The sequence below is a fragment of the Manihot esculenta genome, chromosome 16 (genome assembly GCF_001659605.2).
Source record: "Manihot esculenta cultivar AM560-2 chromosome 16, M.esculenta_v8, whole genome shotgun sequence".
NCBI lineage: Eukaryota > Viridiplantae > Streptophyta > Magnoliopsida > Malpighiales > Euphorbiaceae > Manihot > Manihot esculenta.
The window spans coordinates 5,581,837-5,604,177 of NC_035176.2; the positions used below are offsets into that span (position 1 = coordinate 5,581,837).

The 22,341-nt window shown below is 34.1% G+C and overlaps 2 protein-coding genes across 2 annotated transcripts; one reads left to right on the forward strand and one right to left on the reverse strand.

Annotated features, from left to right (window-relative positions):
- Positions 1 to 4,989: 4,989 nt before the first annotated feature.
- LOC110604025 (low-temperature-induced cysteine proteinase) lies at positions 4,990 to 7,948 on the forward strand. The gene is made up of 5 exons (XM_021742054.2): positions 4,990 to 5,597; positions 6,152 to 6,384; positions 6,475 to 6,612; positions 6,685 to 7,191; positions 7,628 to 7,948. Exons 1-5 carry the CDS (start codon positions 5,105 to 5,107, stop codon positions 7,775 to 7,777), a joined length of 1,521 nt encoding a protein of 506 aa, XP_021597746.1. The 5' UTR covers positions 4,990 to 5,104; the 3' UTR covers positions 7,778 to 7,948.
- A 3,278-nt stretch (positions 7,949 to 11,226) lies between these two features.
- On the reverse strand, positions 11,227 to 21,814 carry LOC110603197. Its single transcript, XM_043951767.1, has 7 exons — positions 21,655 to 21,814; positions 12,708 to 13,022; positions 12,539 to 12,615; positions 12,407 to 12,443; positions 12,053 to 12,230; positions 11,598 to 11,952; positions 11,227 to 11,508 (listed from the first exon to the last, which is right to left on the reverse strand). The coding sequence occupies exons 2-7, from the start codon at positions 12,985 to 12,987 to the stop codon at positions 11,362 to 11,364; spliced, it is 1,074 nt and encodes a 357-aa protein (XP_043807702.1). The 5' UTR covers positions 12,988 to 13,022; positions 21,655 to 21,814; the 3' UTR covers positions 11,227 to 11,361.
- Positions 21,815 to 22,341: the final 527 nt, after the last annotated feature.

Sequence of the window (22,341 nt, forward strand, 5' to 3'; positions counted from 1 at the left end):
TTCAACCTTGACCAAGCTGAGTTTTTACTAGAGCAAGCTTCAATTAGAATGGCTGTCTACAAGAACAAAATATCTCAGATGTTCAACAGTTAGGTTAAACCTCGAATCTTTAATGTAGGAAACTTAGTTTTTAAAAAGACTGATGTAACAGGCAGTAATGCTGGGTCTGGTAAGTTGGGTGAAAACTGGAAAGGTCCATTTAAGGCTCGAACGTTATTCGCCCTAGGGTTTATAAGTTAGCTAAGTGAGATAGCTGAGTCATTCCCCATTCCTGAAATATCTGTTAATTACACAAATTTTATCAATAATATTAACAAGGCATTTTTCATGTGTTATGTTTTATATAGTCATGAGGAATGATAGTTTACCAAACTAGCAAGAACTGACGATTAAATATTTTTCAGGGAAAAGGCACGAGGCGAGTAACCATCAGGCATGCAACCAGTTGTTAGTCTTATTAAGAATCTTTCTAAATGATTTTATGCCAAAACCACAAGACGGGTAACCGCCAGGCATGCGACTGGGTGTTAGTCCCGTTAATAATCTTTCTAAGGTATTTTATATCACGACCATGAGGCGGGTAACCGCCAAGCTTACGACTAGGTGTTAGTCCCGATAATAAATTTTCTAAGACATTTTTATGTCAAACCCATGAGGCGGGTAATCGCTAAGTTTATCACCGAGTATTAGTCCTGTTAATAATTTTTCTAATGCATTTTTTACGTCAAAGCCACAAGGTAGGTAATTGTCATGTATTCGATTGGATTTTAGTCCCATTAATAAAATTTTCTAAGGTATTTAAGAACTATTTATTAGTTTGGCGATTGATATGTGAACAATTGGATGAAAATTCTAGTTATTTTATTTTTTAGGCCGAGTATTGATCCTAAGTATTTGGCAAAAAAAAAAAAAAGACAGACATAAGAAATGTTTCATTTATAAAAGAAATTTTGACATAGGAGGAGGGATATCTTCAGTCTCCTCCTTCCCAGTCTCTATTACATTTTCATATATTATATCGTCTATAGAGACCCGGTCGGAGGGATTGTCTTTAGTCTATCCTGGCTTCTGCTCATCTTCCTCTTCCTCCTCATGGAAGATATCGTCAATCCTGGTGAAGTCCTCAGTAGGAAAGCGTTTGACCAGCTCCTTCTTGGTCGAGTCTTGGCCTTCAATAAACATCTCCCTTTTCTGGGGCCACCACCTCTTGAAGTTTGGTTTCTAGCTTAGCGATCCTATATAAGGTGGCCCGATTCTTTTGAGTCTGAGACTGCAGCTCCTAAACTTGCCGTTGAAGGATAGCCACTTGATCCTCGGCATTTTTAGACTGATTTTCAAGGGCGAGCTGTGTTGGCCTCATCCAAGTCCGCCTGGAGTTTGTCTACAGACTCTAGGATCTTTTTCATAGTGTTTTCTACCTCGGTAACTTGAGTCTTTAGCCTTGAGCACTCATTCTGAAGGAGATTTATGTCTATCTCTTGTGCCCCGAACTCTATCCTCAAAGCCATATTTTGCTCTTTGGCTAGGTACGCGCACAGAGCACTCTCCATTACAGAATGGATGACATTGTCGTATAAGTCATCCGTCTCCACCGCGATCAAGCGATGGCGGTCTCCAACCTCAGGGCATTCTTGGCTATGAGGATGAAAAACAGGGGTTCCTCGAGAAGTGAGTTGACCCGTATCAGTGCTAGTGTTGGATACCCCAAGACCATAGAGCTCTAGTTCCAATCTCTTTGTGTTGTGGACCAGATTGGCTGGATGGTAAGGAAGGAGCGCCTGGTGGAAGACTCAGGTTGGGTGGCAGTTTGATCATTTGTTGTTGGGGCTCGAGGTGGGTGAGGAAGAACAACGACCTCTTCAGCACCATGGGCCCACGTTGGTGGGGGAGCCGAGGCACTCACTATAGCTTTTCCCTTCCGAGCGGCACGAGCCACCTCTGCAAATTTATTCTTTCCTTTGCCAATCATACTTGCACAGCACAAAAAATGAGTAAGTAAGGTAGTTTAAAGGTAACCAAATTTGAAAAGAAAAGATACCTTGCTCAGCAGCATAGAGTACAGTATCCCGACAGTTTTGGAGACCGGACGGTTGAGGAGACTGAGCCCATTCTGCCTGGTAATGACTTTGCTAAGAGAAGGTTGCATTCCTCACCGCCACGTTAATGTCCACTCTCTAGGTTGAGACTATCCTCTAGAGGAAGTCCAAAACTTTTTTCTCATCCCTCCGTGTCCTTTTTGAGCTCCACGTATATATTCTAATCGGTATGGAGCTGTCCAAAACTCTTGAATATCTAGGATGAAAAACTTGTTTTTCTAGCGCTTGAAGGAGGAGGGTATCTGGTCGAAAAGTATTTGACACTTTTTCCCACTGAAGAATCAAGATTCTTCATTTTTTCAAGTATCCAGTTGGTATAGTTGGGAGAAGAGTGCAACACTCAGTTCGATATTGTTGTTGAAGCAGATAAAGCGAAAAGCTACCAAAATCCTATGGCTGTTGGGGTACAGTTGGGTGACTGACAATTTATACCACGACTAATAAATAGATTAATTTTATATAATGAAAAATGAAAAGGGTTAGATTTACTTACAAGGTGAGATAGGAAGGTATTTGATTCCCATTTATTTAAGTAATGATTTTAAATTTAAATTCCAATATGATGTATATTTAAAATTTAAAATTTAAGAGAAAGTATTTTGACCCTTGAGCATGCTCCATATAAATTTAAATTATTTAAATTAGTAAATTTTAAATATTAAATAATTTTTTAAGAAAAAATTAGAGTTGAATTATCTATAATAAGTGGTTATTATATAATTTTTTTATTATTTTATTTTAAAAATAATAAATTTTTTGAAATATTAAAAGATATTTTGAGAGGTTTATTGAAAATAAGATAAAATTATAAAAATTAAAATAAAAAAGAGGTGGTATTTAAAATAATGGGTGTACAAGATACAAAATGAATCGTATGGAACAAGGCGGAAATCAAAATAAGAGAGAGAAAGGAAAGCCCAGCCAGATAGGCTTGAAACTTTATCTCCAGAAATGCAACTACCAAACTACCAATCATTTAATTCAAGAGACAGATTCTTAATCTAATATTTATTCAGATAAAAAAAAAAATCTAATCTTTATGTTTTGGTTTTGGAAAGCCTGATCGACAAATTATAAAGTATCTCAGCTATTTTATATAGAATGGATATATAATATTCCTAAGTTAATAAATATAAAAAAAAATTATAATATATAAAAAAAATTATTTCGAACTTATGAATAAATTAAATTCAGTGGAACTGATAATATCCTTTTATATCCTCTGCAGGCTTTATTAACATTTTTAGTCAAAGTCCACTTGTACGTAAACCCACCTAACAGTTTTGAGTGCAAAGCAAGACCAGTAGGTTATATTTGAGATTTTGACTCTATATATCCAAATTTTTTATTATATCATATGTTTCAAATACATTAATTCACATTTTATATATTAATATTAATTCACATTTTATTTATAATTATCTCTCACGACTGCTTTAATTATGAAAAACTGATCGAATATAAAGCGGAAAATTTTATATTTAATCACGATTATAATAAAATCTTTCAATTTTAGATTATATAATTTTAATTTTTAAATTTATTGTTATTATAGTCAATATTTAAGATAATTAGTCTATTTAAATATAAAAATTTAAAAATTTATATTTAATCATTATTACCGTCAAAATTTTTGATATTATGTTTAAAATTTTTAATTTTTTTATAATTATAGCTAATTTTTAAATAATTTTGATTAATATTAAATTAATGTACGTATCATATAATTTTCACAAAAATTATAACTCGTAAAATTATTAAAAAATCTTAGAAAATACTGAAAGAATTATATTAAGGTAATAAAAAAATGCAAGTCTTAAAAGAAATTTTGAAACTTTGATTATGAAAGAAAATAAAACTATACAAGAATATTATGATTGGCTAATGGTAATGTGAATAAAATTCAGTTGGTGGGAGAAGATCTACTATAGTAGAATTCTAAAAAAAAATATTTATAATTTTGATAGAAGATTTGAGATAAAAATTTCAGTTTTTAAAAATTCAAGAGATTTTTTATTTAAAAAAAAAATTCAAGAGATTTGAGTGAAATAACTTTATTTAAATTAATTAATGCTTTGTGGGTATAAAGTAAAGAAGAGCTATAAAAAAGAAAAAAAAAAGAATTGAACAGATAAAGAGTTTAGCCAGTTAAAGATGAAAAGGGAAGCGGAGAAATTTCAGGCATAACAATTGCAAAAGCTTAGTCATGAAAAAACAAACCGTTGACACAAAAGATTAAGTGTAAAAAAATTCGTTATTTAAAAAAAAAATTATAAATTTAAAAATAAAGAAAATGTAAATTTAGTTAAAGCGGCGGAAGAAGAAATTTTGAGAAATGTCTCATGTAGTGGAAAGTATTGCTTTATAAATTTGATATTTAGAAAAAAGTATTCCATAAAATAATCTTATTTTTCTTGCTAATACCACAAATCATATTTCACAAAGATCATGAAGAAGAATTATTCCCAAGCATAGTGAGGTTACCCAAATCTTTAACAACACAATTAATTTCGGAACACTTTGAGCAGAAGAGGAACGGATATGGTCCACATTAGGTTGAAGCATGTGAAATTTTTTGTGCTTTATTAATTAATTCAAGACCTCAAATGTCAATTTCAATACAATCTAATCAGTGGTTTTCTCGTAAGTATTGCAAGTTTTGCATTTATCACCTAACGAATCATCAAAGTAATAATCATCAAGCTCTATTTACAAGGTTTGACTGTTAGATGACCATTTTAATTAATTCTTTTAATTAATTCTTTTAATTAATTCTCTACTTCCCATTCAAATCGCTGAATAGCAGACGAACGCCACCAAACAAGCACCACAGTAATTTGGCAACACAAAGAAATACACATATATATATACACAAGCTATGGAAGCTCAGTTGGGCTGACTGGTAGGCTGGGGGCGAGACTACAAAGTTCCACCTTATAAAAATTACCAAATGGGCAGATCAGAGAACATCTTCACTGCTCCGTGGTAACCCACTTTCAGAAATCAAAATGGGTACCCAAAATTCCCAATTGGCTTTCTTCTTCCTGCTGTTAGCTCCACTACTATGCCTCTCTTTTAGCCTCCCTAGTGAGTACTCCATAGTTGGTAATGATGAGCTTCATCTTCAAGAGCTGCTTTCAGAGGAACGTGTCATCGATCTATTTCAACAGTGGAAAAAGAAGTACAGAAAGGTTTACAGGCAGACAGAGGAGACAGAAAAGAGATTTGAGAATTTTCGGAGGAACTTGAAGTATGTGCTCGACAAAAATACTCAGAGAAACTCCAGTTCAGGGCACAGTGTTGGATTGAACAAGTTTGCTGATATGAGCAATGAGGAGTTTAGGCAGAGGTATTCGTCCAAAGTGAAAAGACCCATCGGTAAATATAGCAATCTGAAGAGCAGCAGCTGGCGGAGAAGCTTGCAATCCTGCGATGCGCCTTCGAGCTTGGATTGGAGGAAGAAGGGAGTCGTCACTGCTGTTAAGGACCAAGGAGACTGTGGTCAGTTGCTTTATTTCTTTAATATTTTATTTTTGGTAGTATTTAATATTTTTTTTCATTGGCTGTCTGGCAGATTCATTTATAATTATTTAATTATTTATTGGGATTGGATTTCCCTATAATTACTTGTAATTATTACCGAAATTACGATTAAATCTTAAGTGTCTAATAAAATTATTTTTTAGTAGTTATTATTCATAATTTTTATTTATTTTATTTTTTTATATATATTAAAAATATAATTTTTTTATTAATTTTTTAATTATATACATCATAAATACATTAAATTTTAATAAATATTAAAAAATATTTTTAAAAAATTTAAAAATAAAAAAAATTAAATAGAATTATAATAATAAAATTTATTACTTTAATTATATTAATCAAGTTGTTTTTTACGAAAGGGATGGAATTTTAATTTTGCATTTATTAATAGTTGAGAAAAAATGGTTTTTTTTTGTTGTCAAAGAGAAAATGAATTGGAGAAACAGAGAGTAAACAACTTTGTTTTTTTCATGTGCTCTGTTTTATTCTCGGTTGGTTAATGTGGACAGGAAGTTGCTGGTCATTCTCTACAACTGGAGCAATAGAAGGCATAAATGCCATAGTCAGTGGAGACCTCATTAGCCTTTCAGAACAAGAACTCGTAGATTGTGATTCAACCAATGATGGATGTGATGGAGGCTACATGGACTACGCTTTTGAATGGGTCATCAACAATGGCGGAATTGATACAGAAGCTGATTATCCGTACACGGCCGTGGATGGCACCTGCAACACCACCAAGGTTAATCACTTTCCTCTTTTTCCCAGAACCCATTCTTACTCAGATCATCTCCTTTCTCTCTAATCATTTATGGCGTTTTTGTTTGTTTAGGAGGAAATTAAAATTGTATCCATTGATGGGTACGAGGATGTAGCTGAATCAGACAGTGCTCTGCTTTGTGCTGCTGCTCAGCAGCCAATTAGTGTCGGCATTGATGGCTCTGCAATCGATTTTCAACTGTATACAAGTGTAAGTCTCTGTTTTGATTGTGGATTCATTATTAAACAGAGGAGTTGGTCTGAATGTGGATGATGTGATCAGGGGATCTATGACGGTAGCTGTTCTGGTAATCCAGACGACATTGATCATGCTGTTCTTATCGTCGGTTATGGCTCTGAAGATGATGAAGACTATTGGATTGTGAAGAATTCATGGGGGACTGAATGGGGTATGGAAGGTTATTTCTACCTGAGAAGGAACACTAATTTAACTTATGGTGTTTGTGCTGTAAATGCAATGGCTTCTTATCCAACTAAAGAATCCTCTGCTCCATCTCCAACTAGTCCTCCTCCACCACCATCACCTCCTCCACCACCATCACCACCGCCTCCACCACCGCCTCCACCTCCTTCTCCTTCACCAAGTGAATGTGGGGACTTTTCATATTGTCCAAACGATGAGACATGCTGTTGCATTTTTGAATTCTACGATTTCTGTCTAGTCTATGGTTGCTGTCCTTATGAGAATGCTGTTTGCTGCACTGGCACAGAATATTGTTGCCCCAGTGATTACCCCGTTTGTGATGTTGATGAAGGGCTTTGCCTCCAGGTAAATTTCAAATTCGTCCTTGATATTCAAGATTCAAGAATTGCCTATATAGAATAAATACAAGCTATTGCTTATTTTTTTTTAAAAAAAAAAATCAAATTTACCTTGTAATAACGATCAAACATTCTCAATTTCAACTTTTAGTCTAAATTTATCCCCACTTTATTTTAGTATTGATAATATAGACTAAATAATATAAATATTTAAAATTATAGGGACTAAATACTATATAATTTAAATTATAAGAACTAAATAGTTAAAGAATGTTAATGGTTTTCTTAACGGAAGAAGTAAAGAGTAGGATTTTATTTAATTAAGTGATTTTGAAAAAGGATGAACTAATTAATTTTCATAAAAATTCAGGGACTGAATACTAATTTACCTTTTTTTTTTTTTTTCATGGTTGACCTTTCCCTGGATTATTTGTGTGTGGCAGAGCCAGGGAGATTACCTGGGAGTGGCTGCAGAGAAGCGGCATATGGCTAAGCACAAATTCCCCTGGAGCAAGAAGCTAGATGAAAGGAAACAAGAGACAACATATCAACCTCTCCTGTGGAAGAGGAACCCTTTTGCTGCAATTGGCTAAAGGAATTGTGATTCCTTACGAACTTGAAGGTCGTGTAATTGGTAATAATGTTATTTATTTGTTGCCCAGGCAGGTGTTCATCCATCTAGATTCCTGCCACGAACAATGCCTGCATGCAGCGTGCCAACGCTGGAAAGGAAGAGAATATTAAATGGGGAATTTGATTTTTCATCAATAGTTTTACTACGTGTGCACTATGGCTTATTGCTTTTTCGAGCCATATCCACTCTTGTTTTCAAGACATTGTACTATATTATCCTATGGGTTTTCTCAAAAGAAAAAAAAATTAATTTTGAATAATTTCTGTTGCGTGCACACACTTTTATACTAATTTTAGTGATTCATTAACCCTTAAATTTTAGATATATTTTTTTATGGATTAAATTGCGACGAACTCAAACTTTCACTACAATTTAAACTAAATAAAAATAAAAAATTTGGGTTGGGAGTAGAAACTGAAAACTAATAGACCCAATTCTATAGCCCAATATTAATTTACATGGGATACAGAAGGTTCACCCTTTATAAATTTTGAGAGTTTTTAAGAAATTATATTATATTTTTTATTATAATAAAATTTTATTTCTGTAATGTCAATCTTAAATTTCTTATTTATTTATTTTTTAATATTATAATTATGAGTGAATGTATTTGAATATTGTGCATTTATTTGAATAAGAATAGAATTATATATATATGTATAGTTGCAGAGTATTCAAAATTTTCCATTTTTTTAAAAAGTTTTATAATTTGTTATTAGAGAAATGGGTATTTTATCAAGTGAATATTATACCTTAATTTACTAAAATAATCTAAGCTAGTAACTTTTTATAAATTCTTATAGTCTGAGAGGTAAAAAAATTTGTTTTACAGATATTTAAAGATTTTAAAGAAAAATATTCACAATCAATCAATTTAATGGGTTAAAAGCAGAAGGTTTTAAAAATATTTTATTCATACAGTGAAAGTGAAAGGAGTCGGGAACACAGTAATGGGAGGAAATCGAGTAGAATTTTGAAAATTTTAAATTTTATTTATTAAATTTTTTTGAAATTAAGCCAAATCGTGTTTTTCTTATTTGAATTCAAATTGAATATTAATAAATTTAAATTTAATTTATTTAACAAATCAACTTAAACGAATCAAGTTTTTATTGATTTTATTTATGAATAGTTTATAAAAAATTTAATTTATTTACAATTATAATGAGTTTTATCTTAAAATTAATAAATTTAAAATTATATAATTTTAGTTAAATAAATATGTTTATAAATTAGCTCGCAAATTTATAAAAAATAACTCTTAAATCTTAATTATTCGAATAATTGCAAGTTTTAAGAGTGTAATTAAATTATATAGAGCTGAACTTTACAAAATTTAGATTTGACTCATAAAAATATATGTATGATTTAAACTTAATTTTTTTATAATATTAATCTCAGTTTGCTTAATGAGACTATTCATAAGTCCGTTCGCGAGTCTACTCATAAATTCGAAAATGAGTCAAACTCATAAGTTTTAACGAGTCGAATATTATGGAGTTCAATCTTGATTCGTTTTCTAAACGAACTTAAAAATTAAGATAGATTTTAGCTCGTTTAGAAATCAAGTCGAGTTCGGTCGAGTTTTTATCAAGCCAAACTTCAATTAGCTCATGAACAATTTAATTCATTTATATCCTATTTGTACTAAAAATTCGTTAGAAAAAATAAAAAAGTGTTGAATTGGTAATAATCATACGGACAGTGATGAGTCCAGTCTATTTTAATATATATATTTTACTTGAAACATTTGATAGTTTTATTTTAATTTATATAATTTTATACAAATTTTCATAATTTAATTTTTATAGAAATAAATTAATTTTTTATTCACAAAAACTTTATATGTTCTTTTTTGGTGTAAATGCAATTTCTAATTGAATCCTTGGCGTCTAGCACGCGATATACGTGTCTTTACCAATGTGGCACACTGTACAGAACAACTCTTATTTTAATTAGTGAAACTTTAAATTAAAAATTTTGAGTTAATTCAAATAAAAAATTGAATAAAGAGAAATTGAGATATCAAGCTTTTTTAATCTAAAACTAAACATAGTGTAAGAGGGTTAGGCTTTCAAATTGTTCACCATTTCTTTGAATTGCAAGATTTGCGTTACAACTCAAATGGACCTCCACCTTACTAATTGCTATTAGTTATTATTATGAAAATTGTCTTATTGTCTTATCCGAATTTGAATTCGTTTACGAGTAGAGTACTAAAGAGATCATTATTGATGTTTTATTTAATGGATAACTCCAGATCTCTAGATCAGATAGTGGCGATGTGTAGCCTATAGAATGATGGTAGAAAGGGGCCAAAACTAAGGAAAGCATCAAATCACTGGCTATAAGAGATTGAGGTTGGCGTAATGCTAGTCTTCTCACATGCTAATGGTGATTTCTGTTCAAAGACTAAGCCTAATAATCGTGCTTGTTGCTAGAGTTGATTTCATGAGGTGAATTTTTGGCTTTCTCAAAGAAGTTGCCTCTTCATCTGTACAACTGACTTTCTTTCCTTGAAGTTTTCTGGTGCATGCTAGCTAACAATCGTTTTAGCCTTCTTGCGACTCTTTGATCGTCGGCCATCTCCCTCATTTTTATTTTCTCTTATTTTTTTCTTTTTATCATTTCTAAGATTTTCTCTCATTTTCTCCATTTCCTCCTATTTAATATGGTCTCCTCTCATTTTTTTTAATTATATTTTTCTCTCATTTTTTACTTTGTTCATTTCGTTTAATTATTTTCTTTATTTCACTCACTTTAATATATTTATAATTATTAGACGTAAAATAAAATAATATATATTTATAATAAGAAAAGTAATTTTATATCTTGCTAAATTAATCTGGAAGATAAAAATTAAATTTATTATCTAAAATTTTATCAATTCATACACAAATTTTAAAATTTATTAGTATTAAAGCACGCAGTGACACGGATTAACTAGTCTTGAAATTTACAATAGATTTAGACCGAACATAATTTTTACTGCCGACGTCCGATAAAAATTCACGATAGCTTGTTGGGAAGAGAATTTCGAGATGCACGACTTTTAAAAGTGTGATGATGATGACAGACTTCTAGCCATCAATTATATATTTTAATTATTTTTTTAAATATTTTTATAATTTTACATATTAAGATTTTTTCTTATTATAAATAGCCTTTTGTTAATTATTTGAAACTCACCTTTCAATCTTTCAAAAATTCTAATAAAAATTTTCGGTTTTTAATATCTCGCAATCAAATATTATTAGTTAAAACTTATCACAGCGTCTAAATAGTCCTTTATCTCGTAGCACTAAATTTGAAATCTCCCGATAAATTTATTTTTATGGATTCATTTATAATCTATTAAAAATGCCAATAAGTTTTTTCATTGTTAATCAATTGATAAACTGCCAATGGACTAAAATTTATTGGTAAAAATTTACCAGTGAAGTTAGTAACAACGAATTTGAATCCGTTCATATATAATCTGTGGGCCTTGCTGCATCTACATATTCGTATAGTTTGCTTTCATTCAAAATCTTCTTCTACACACTAAGAAAGTGAAAGCTTAGTGCTTATTTCCTGTGTGCTTCTACAATGGCTACGCTTATTCTCATCGATTCCCACGCTCTGGCTTAGCCTCAGCTGCAAATCAGGCAACCATTCTTTATTATCCTTCAACACTTTTTCTTCATTCAGCTGCGTGGCATGCACGAAAAAGAAACATTATAATTAAGATTCCATTCTTTTTTATCCTTCAACAATTTATTCTATGAATTGTTCATTACCTCAAGTCGAAATGGGGGCTCAAACGTTGCTTTAAAGAATCTAAAATTTCTGATAGAGTCGTGCGAGTTGAATAAAGATTGCTTGACCATGGTGTTATTTCCAACTTCTTCTTCATCTGGTTTCCAATTGTAGGTTGCCCCAGCTGATCTTGAAGGGTTACTGATTTGATGTGCATCAGGTTCAGAGCAGGCATTAAGCCAGGAAGAATCTGTGGCAACTTTCCATCGATTTTTAAACATCTCCAATGGAGGCCATCGCCTTTCTTCAAGAAATCGACTATGTTCAAGATCTTTTCTTGTCAAAGTGGTCGTTTGCCTTCTCCTAACAAGCTGCTTAGAACTCCAGTGTCGGTCCCTATAATAATATATGAGGAAAATCAATCTCTTGCATTTAAATTAATTTGTTCAAACAGAGTGTGTGTATATAAGAGCATCCATGGATATACAAGAGTTACCTTGAGAAGCTTGCTTTGAAACATAGTGGTTTGTGGGACTGGGAGAAAGAAGAATGCAAATTTCCGGGTAAAACAATTCCACCATTCTCCATTCTCAAGTGTTGTTGAGGAGCTGTTGTTGTAATTTGGTGCAACGTTCCATCTCTTCTTTGCATGTATCTGTATGCATGACTTAGTACTGCAAAACCAAAGAACTTTCCATTAAAAAATTTATCTAGACTGGACGATGCGTGAACTCGTATTATAAAAAGTGTGAAGTTTTATGTGGTATTACTATCATTTTTTCCGTTCCACAATCTGATCTTTTCTGTTCCACAATCCCGTGAAAAATGAGTAAAGAGAAAGGGAAATCACCTTGCCCAGCCTCATCAAGCTTCTTACTTCGGTACATCTGATATGCAAGAAGAGGAAGAAGAAAAGAAAAATGAGCAAAATAGATGCATGCATATAAACTAAAAACCCTAGCTCTAGAATTATTGTACTGACCTGCAAGTGACTCTTTACGTGGGCAACGCTGAGTCCTCTCACATTCATTAACTGAAGAACTAGCTTGGGTGTTGCTCCTTCATCCATCAATTACAATCAGATTAAAAAAAATTCTCATATCTTAGATGAAATGGAATGAAAAATAGAAAATTCAATGTATATAACTTACTTTCTTGTCCACCAAGCTTTTCCACAGCATGAACAAAAGAGAGGTGAAGATCAGGACTCCATCGCAGCCGAGGCTTTTTTGATCTATTATATTGTCTAACAGTAGTCCTGTGTCCATTTCTTTCATTTGAAGAATTGTTATTAGCTGATGGACTCGCTTCAGCACTCTTCTGATCATCGTCTTCTTCACTGCTAGCTTCTTCATTCAAATCAAAGTATGAACACTTTTGTGAAGAAGATATTAAAGATGTATTTTCAGCTTTTTCTACTTCTTCCATCATCCCTGCTTCCCTTTGTCTTCAAGATTATTCAATTTCTATAAAACAAGAAAGAAGCTAGACAATTATGAAGAACAAAACCCTAGTTAACCCTCCCTTCCACTTTATGAATCACGTACAGTAATGTAACATAAATGCATTGTCGCTTGCTTTACCAAAAAGGGTTGAAGTCCAAGGGTCAATAAGGTTATGATGCAACAAATCCAGAACTGTAAACTTAATTTTCTTCGTCCAGTTTTTGGCCCCAAGTATTTACGTAGGCACCTCAAGTTGGTGAAAGAGATAAAGATAATCTAAATCGGATCTACATGACAGTGGATTTCACATAAAATTATATACATTTAAATAACTGAGTGTGTATAGATTCGATCTAGGTAAAATTGCCCAACTGCCTCATGCTGTGTTCATAAATCAGGCATATGTGCAGCTTCTCTATTTACAATGTCACCTTCTCAATCTGCAGAGATGCTAATTTGTTGCAGAAAGATCTAATGAGACGTACTAAATTACTTGTTGCAGTTGCACACTTCTTTTGTCTGTTCCCTATATATTTTTCCAATGAGGAAAACGCATGCATGGCACATTATCATCATTTGCATTCAGCCATTCATTAATGGTTTAAACAGAGAAAACAAAAACATCCTCAATCATTCATGAGTCACATTAATCTAATTTAATATTTTCCAACAAATTCTATAAATACACTAGTCGCGTATCACGTATGTGAATTATCATTCACAGAAAGATATTTTACCTTGAATTATATATGGAAAATGAGATAAGGGAGCATAATCAATGCATTAAATAATATTTCATATTTCCTCTTCAGAAGTGAGATGTGATGGTCTGAATTCCTTCTCTTTTGATTAGAGACCTCGAGTTTAAACCCTAATTATAGAGAACACCTTAAAAAATTTAGGAGGGAAAGTTTGGCCTGCTTAGTGTGTCTGCGGCGCGAATCCAAATTAGTCGAATATGTGAATTTCATGCCAGATGCGTTATGTGCAAATTTTCCACGTATATATCCAGCATTGATCTTATGGTTGAGGAGAGGACACCTTCATTAGTGATAGGCTAATTAACAGATACGAAGTTATTACAGGTTGCACGGTTTTATAAGCTTTGTCAGGACGTGTATTTATGAAAATCCACGAACGGCTTCATCCACCCATCTAAATAGAGACAGCTTCAAATTAAATGATTTTGGTTGAAAAGAATAGAAAAATTTTATTCATTTTGCTCATACAAGGCCTCAAGGAGGATTATGGTAGAATTATTTTGGATAGCGACACTTCATGATCATGAACACAATTAGAGACGAAAGTGTGAAATAGCTAGGGTGAGTGTGTTTGTGTAATTATAATTAATAATTAACAGTACTTACAACATTGTTATTTCAATGCTTTTGAGAGAGAATTTGTTCCTAATCCTCACTTTTATTTCCCCTTTATATTATGACATGAAGCAATTAATCTTAAATTTTACTACAAACTTGGATCGAATTTAACTTTTGTTGTTGACATCCGATGGGGGCCCACGATAACTTTTCGGAAAGATAATTTCGAGACACACGAATTTCAAAAATATGACAAGGGTTATAGGCCTGTCACAAAATTCGATACGGAAATTTCATCGTTTAGGGAGTAAATTTTGCATTTTAATTATTTTTCTTTGATATTTTTATAATTTTGCATATTAGAGTTTTTTTTTTATTATTATTATAAATAGCCTTCCTTAGCTATTAGAGACTCACTTTTCAATCTTTGAAGAATTTCAATAAAACTTTTCAGTTTCTAGTCTATCTTTTCTTTTATATCGACTTAGCTAAACGATATTGGTTAAAACTCCTGACGGAGTATAATCAGTCCTTTATCAGATTGGTATCAGAGCAAAGTTCGACTATGACAGACAACCAAGAGGCGCGACTTGTTGCAATTGAGGCATCTTTGGTAGAATTGAGGGATCTTTGGTAGAATTGAGGGAGATGATCGGACAGTTAGCCCTGCAACAGGGAATCCACCAACCAGCCGCCGTCGAACGCCCCCAGCCAGTTACCAATCCTATGGCCGCCAATCCTGTATTCGCCAATCCTGTGCCTGCAAATCCCTAACAGAATTATCAGGAAGGTTACAAGATCAAGATAGACTTTCAAAACTTTTCTGATTCGTTGGATGTAGAATCTGTTCTTGATTGGTTGGCGGAGGTTGAACGTTTCTTCGAAGTTATGAACGTAGAAGAGGATAGCAAGGTTCCGATTGTAACCTATAAGTTAAAGGGGGTGCATCAACTTGGTGGAATTCGATTCAAAACGAACTATACTGGAGAAGGCTGGAATCCATATGAAACTGGGTGTTGATGAAGTAGATGATTGAACAACGGTTCTTGCCTAGTAATCACGCTCAGATTTTGTATAATCGATATCATGACTGTGTACAGAGGAATCGAAGGGTGGATGAATATACCGAGGAGTTTTTGAGATTGTAGGCGAGGTGTGAAAACTGTGAGAATGAAGCCCAGCAGGTTACTCATTATCATAGGGGCCTGAATCACGAAATTCATTGTATGATGGGAGTAGCTGCGATTTTCACTTTGGCAGACACAATTGAAATGGCAAAAAGGGCAGAAGTGCATGTTGATTGCCAGCCACGACAGCAATATAACCAGAATTTTAATTATAGAAATTCTGATTCGACAGGGACGCAGTAATACAGGAAATTACAGTGGGCAACCTCCTAAAGTTATAAATTCTGGCAACCCTCAGAATACTATGGAAGAAATGAGAGACAGTAGGAGAAAAGCAGTCGCCACTACAGCAGACAAAGGAGGCAAAATCAATCCTTATTATAAGCCAACAAGAGACATATATTACCGCTGCAGGCAACCTGGTCATCGATCGAATAATTATCCAAAACGTAGAGGAGTTAATAATGATCGCCGACAGGTTAATGTGGTCGAGCAGGTGGCTGAATTTGAGGAGGAAGTGGATGACGATAACGGATCTATTACTGGTTCTAAAAATGGAGAGGTCACCTATGTGGTGAATAAAATCTTGTACTCGACAAAACAGGAGGATGAGATGCAAAGGAGAAAGATTTTCCAGGCAAAGTGTCGAGTAGGAGAAATAATTTGCAGGCTAATTATAGATAGTTGCAGTTGTGAGAATTTGATAGCCAAACAATTGGTGGAGAAATTGCAGTTGCCTATACAGCTGCCCCCTTCGCCATACGAAGTCGGATAGATTAAAGAAGGTCCGACAATTGAAGTTAACAGAATTTACAACGTGCCTATCTCGATCGATAAATCTTACACTGAACCTGTTAATTGTGATGTTGTGGATATGGATTGTTGTGGAATCTTGCTAAGTCGCCCTTGGCAGTATGATGTTGATGCTTTGCATAAGGGAAAAGAGAATTTATACATGTTTACATGGAATCAAAAGAAGATTATTATTTTGCCTTCTGGTTCTGTGAAATATTCTAAAGTGGAAGGGAAAGAATACTGTTGTTGTTTTCACGGGAGTGCAAAAGCTATCAGGTGCAGTTGATTTTTCAAGCAAAGTGTCGAGTAGGAGAAACAATTTGCAGGCTAATTATAGATAGTTGCAGTTGTGAGAATCTGATAGCTAAGCAATTGGTGGAGAAATTGCAGTTACCTAGTCGGATGGATTAAAGAAGGTCTGATAATTGAAGTCACCAGAATTTACAGCGTGCCTATCTCAATCGGTAAATCTTACACTGAACCTGTTAATTGTGATGTTGTGGATATGGATTATTGTGGAATCTTGCTAGGTCGCCATTGGCAGTACGATGTTGATGCTTTGTGTAACGACCCGGAATCGGACCGCTACTGGCGCTAGGATCCAGATCGACTTAAGGTCGCCGGGACCCGTAGCAAGCCTAACATACAACCTGTCATACCTGATAAATCTCATACATGATCATACATTTATATAAAAATTTTAAACTTTCCATCTACCAAGCTCGACATGTGCATGCACTGAAACTGAATACATAAAACTCCCATACTAGAGCCCTCATCAAATGCTCTAGTTGGGTCAATATTACATACATCAAGCTTGGTTTAACATTAATAAGAACATTTCATAAAGATCATGTATCAAAAGGGATTAACCATAACTCTAGGGTCAAGCACAATACTAATCCTCAATACAAATCTGCACAATATCTTACATTATATTATCTTTCATGTCTACAACTAAACTATTACATACTTAAATCTTTTACTCTTGCTGACTTCTTGGTCTATCCCGTACCTGCAAACCTGGGGGTTAAGGGAAAGGGGTGAGCTACTAGAGCCTAGTGAGCAGAATAGTAAAACAATATATTAAAATCTATGCTTTCATGAAATGCATCACATCACAAACAAATCACATCAAGGATGAACTTATCACCAATAGCCCTCTACATATCCAATTGTGCTAGGGGCGTAGAATGGGCCTCACTGGTCTTTCTCTTAACATAACATAACATAACATTCCAATGTGCCAGGGGCGTAGAATGGGCCTCACTGGTCTTTCTCTTACTCTATGCCAGGGGCGTAGAATGGGTCTCACTGGACTTTCGTACCGTATCATCATCATAGGATTAATGGGTCATCCAACATCCATCCACATCAACATCATAGTATGCAATGCAACATATTCATGAATTCTAATGCAAACAACCTAGCATATATCATGGTATTTGTGATGCATGAACATGCTCAAAATTTATTTACTTTGGAACATAAAGATCTATTCTACTCACCTCAGGCTGACTCTGAAGCAGCTATCTCACTGTTGGGGTCCTCAGTTCCTCGGGTCCGAACCTACACAGGTGGACTCAAATAAGGGACCAAACAAATTCTAACATGACTCTAAACATCTCCCCAAAAACCCCCTAAAACATCATAAAAAAATTATAGAAAACATGCAAAGGAAGGCTGAACAGGGCACTTTCGGCGGTAGGTTCGGCAGCCGAAAGTCCCTCTAGAGCCAAAAATCAGGCACTTTCGGGGGCAAGGTTCGGCGGCCGAAAGTCTGTCCAGAGCCGAAAGTCACCAACCTTCGGCGGCAGGTTCGGCGGCCGAAAGTCCAAACTTTCGGGGGCAAGTTTAGACAGCCAAACCACCTCCATAGGCAGGTTCGGCGGCCGAACATGGTTTTGGCAGCCGAACCTGAGTTCTTCCAGAATGGCAGAACTCAAGCCTCTCACACACATTCAGCCAACCAAACCTCCCAACTCAAACCAACTCAAGCAAAAACATGCATAAACACATTCTTAAGCATTCAGGGGCTTAAAACTAGCCTATACCCCAACCACATTAACATTTAGCATACATTTAATCATGCATTTAACCTTAAACTACCATAAACCCTATCATTTTACATCTAGCCTAATCATGCATCTTTACCCCATAACCTTACATAACACTTGCTTAAAACATCAAAAACGGTGAGGATCCACGCTTACCTCTTGAAGATCGAGAGAAGGCGCGATCCAACTTGGAGATTTGGGGAAAACGAGTTCCGGAGGTCTCCAAACTTCACAACTTCGATTTTGAGCTTAAAAACTTCAAAACAAGATGAAAGCTTGTTAAAAGCTTGAAAGATTTGAAGGAAAACATCAAAACTAACCATAGAAGGGTATGGACTCACCTTTGCCCGAAAATGGAGAAGAAAACTCGCCGATTTTCGGACATGAGGCCTTTTATAGGTGGCTGGCCAGACCACCTTCGGGGGCCAAAGGTGCTCCCTAAACTTCACCATGTTCGGCGGGCCAAACATGAGGTTCGGCGGCCGAACCTGGCTTTCCTTAGTGCTTTTCTTTCAAAAAACTCAATTTTTTTCTTACTTAAAACCTTAAAACACATGAAAACCTTTTAGAAAAATATATTTTACCCTTCTAGAGAGTTTCGACATCCGAGATTCCGCCGGAAAGTAGGAATTCCGATGCCGGGGTCTAGCCGGGTATTACACTTTGCATAAGAGAAAAGAGAATTTATACATGTTCACATGGAATCAAAAGAATATTACTATTTTGCCTTCTGGTTCTGCAAAATATTCTAAAGTGGAAGGGAAAGAATATTATTGTTGTTTTCACGGGAGTGCAAAGGCTATCAGGTGCAGTTGATTTTCCAGGTAAAGTGTCGAGTAGGAAAAACAATTTGCAGGCTAATTATAGATAGTTGCAGTTGTGAGAATCTGATAGCTAAGCAATTGGTGGAGAAATTGCAGTTGCCTACATAGTCACCCCCTTCGCCATACGAAGTCGAATGGATTAAAGAAGATCCGACAATTGAAGTCAATAGAATTTACAACGTGTCTATCTCGATCTGTAAATCTTACACTGAACCTGTTAATTGTGATGTTGTGGATATGAATTGTTGTGGAATCTTGCTAGGTCACCCTTGGCAGTACGATGTTGATGCTTTGCTTAAGGGAAAAGAAAATTTATACATGTTCATATGGAATCGAAAGAAGATTACTATTTTACCTTCTAGTTCTGCGAAACATTCTAAAGTAGATGGGAAAGAATACTATTGTTGTTTTCACGAGAGTGCAAAGGCTATCAGGTGCAATTGATTTTCCAGGCAAAGTATCGAGTAGGAAAAACAATTTACAGGCTAATTATAGATAGTTGCAGTTTTGAGAATCTAATAGCTAAGTAATTGGTGGAGAAATTGCAGTTGCCTACACAGTCGCTCCCTTCGCCATACGAAGTCGGATGAATTAAAAAAGGTCTGACAATTGAAGTCAACAGAATTTACAGCGTATCTATCTCGATCGATAAATCTTATACTAAACCCGTTAATTATGATGTTGTGGATATGAATTGTTGTAGAATATTACTAGGTCACCCTTGGCAATACAATGTTCATACTTTGCATAAGGGCAAAGAAAATTTATATATGTTCACATAGAATCGAAAGAATTTTACTATTTTGCTTTCTAGTTCTACGAAACATTGTAAAGTAGAAGGGAAAGAATATTGTTGCTGTTTTTACGAGAGTGCAAAGGCTATCATACTGGAGTCATACTGACTTTATTAGCGCAACGGTGGATGCACCCACTTTACACACGTTATTGAGGTTAAGTGGCATCCGGGTGGGCTTTCGCCAGAGTGCCGTTAGTTTTATGAGCACCTGTAGTGGATCTGGGAGGCCGGCAACGCCTGCGCGCGGGTAACTCAACCCGGCGGAGCCAACTCAGAAACTGCTGGTATTAGTTAACGCCTGACCTTGGCGGCAGAGGTACCCAGCGAGCCCCTACAGTGAGGGAAGGGAGTAGGCAGGCCCGGCAGAGAGTTTGTGAGTTTAGCGACAAAGGGATCCTTCACGCGGGTATCACCCCTTTTTCGCAATGTGGAGCGCCGCACAACTAGTGCGCTAAGCCCAGACGCGCAGAGGCCCCAGGAGTTAGCTGGGGACTAAGCGGCCCGCCCCAGTGTGGCGTCAACCCACGCACCCACTACCAGACCCTTGAAAATGGGGTTTTGCCGAGGACTTCTGCGCTTGCGCGGCTACCCGCCCATTAACAGGTGCCACAAAATGCCCTCTTGCAGACATTTTGCAAGTGGGATGAAGATGAAATAGATAAAAGAAATTAGAAAGAAACATTTAAATATGAAATGTACTACCAGAAATAGCTACACGCTGTACTATAAGGCTAGATTCCACCCAAAGCACATTACTCAGTAATTAATTAGCATAAGTGGATAGACAATTTTTGGAAATGCATAATTTGCTTCCTCGCTTTTCATGGAAAATTATTTTACCCCTCAACTTTTATTTTATTCTATTTATATTTTTAATTTTTAAATTTTAAATAATTTAATATTTATAATATGATAAAACATGAATAATATATGTCACTTTAAAAATTAAGTTATTTTACTATGTGATGTCACTTTAAAAATTAAGTTATTTTACTATGTGAAAGTTGAGGGAATAAATAGAATAAAATTAAAATTGAAATGATAAAATGAATTTTTAAGGTGTCAATTTTTTTTTTAAATTCTAATAAAGTTACCATATTTTCTCGGAAATATATTTTGCTAGGCATAATTTTCATGATGAAAAGTAATGATTCGAAGCATGAAAATAAAGACCTATAAACAAAACAAAGAACCATCATATGCATCTAGAGTTGATAGGCTAATGATAGTATGTAGGAGTAAATGTAATGCAGAAGGAAGATTAAAAAAAAAACATATATTTTTGTAATCAATTTTCTGAAGTTTTGCGAAAAAAAAAAAAGAAAAAAAAATCAAATTTCAGAAAAGGTACTGCTAACCCTAAAAGGATTCTTGAAACACAAATTAAATTTGGTTGTTGACTCAATTTCTTTGAGTGTGCAAGTATATATGAAGAGAGAGATCATCATATAATTTTTCTAACATTCTTAACCTATCGCATTTCATAGAAGGAGACAAAGAAGAAAAGTAACCAGCAAATGAACTGTGATCATCACATGAATGATCAAGCAAAATAGGGAAGAAAGAGAAGCAGAAGAAGAAGAAGACAGACTTAATTTACAGGACTAGAGTAAAAGAATTTTTTTTTCTTTTTCTTTTTGATAAGAACGAGTTGGAAAAGAAAGAATTCAGAAATCAAAGGAACTAATTCAGTAATATATGATTTTCTATGTAAGTTTCCTCAGCTAGGACAAACCATTTTTTATGAAGAAGAAGATGATGATGATCCGTCGATCGTCGTCGTTCAGGGCTGTGGACAAAAGTGGCCAGACCGATCCAGGCAAGTTCCTTAGACTTGGAAGATTGATGTGGAAAATGTTTTCTCAGTTGGGTTCTTGGGATGTTTAATTTTTGAATCATTGAACTAAGGAATCAAAGTTTTCAAAGTTCAGGTGTTGTAAGACTCTTATCAGGTTCAAACCGAAAAAATCAATCAAACTAAATTAATTTAAAATTTCAGTTTGATTTTTTATTCATTTTACTTCGATTCGATTTGATTTTTAATTTTAAAATTTTCAATTATTTTGATTTGATTCGATTTTAATTTGAAAAAAATTAAAAATACTGAACCGAACTGATTAATAATAATAGTATATTATTTTCAATAATTTAGAGAGATTAAATCATATTAAAGTTAAAATATTTTAATTAAATTTTAAAATACTAAAAATAAAGTATAAAAAATAAAAAATTTATAAAAAATTCAAATCGATCCGACTGAACTGATCAGTGATAATAGTATATTATTTTCAATAATTTAGAGAAATTAGATTATATTAAAGTTAAAATATTTTAATTAAATTTTAAAATACTAAAAATAAAATATAAAAAATAAAAAAATTTAAATCAATCAAATCGAACCAATTCAATTCGATTTTTAATT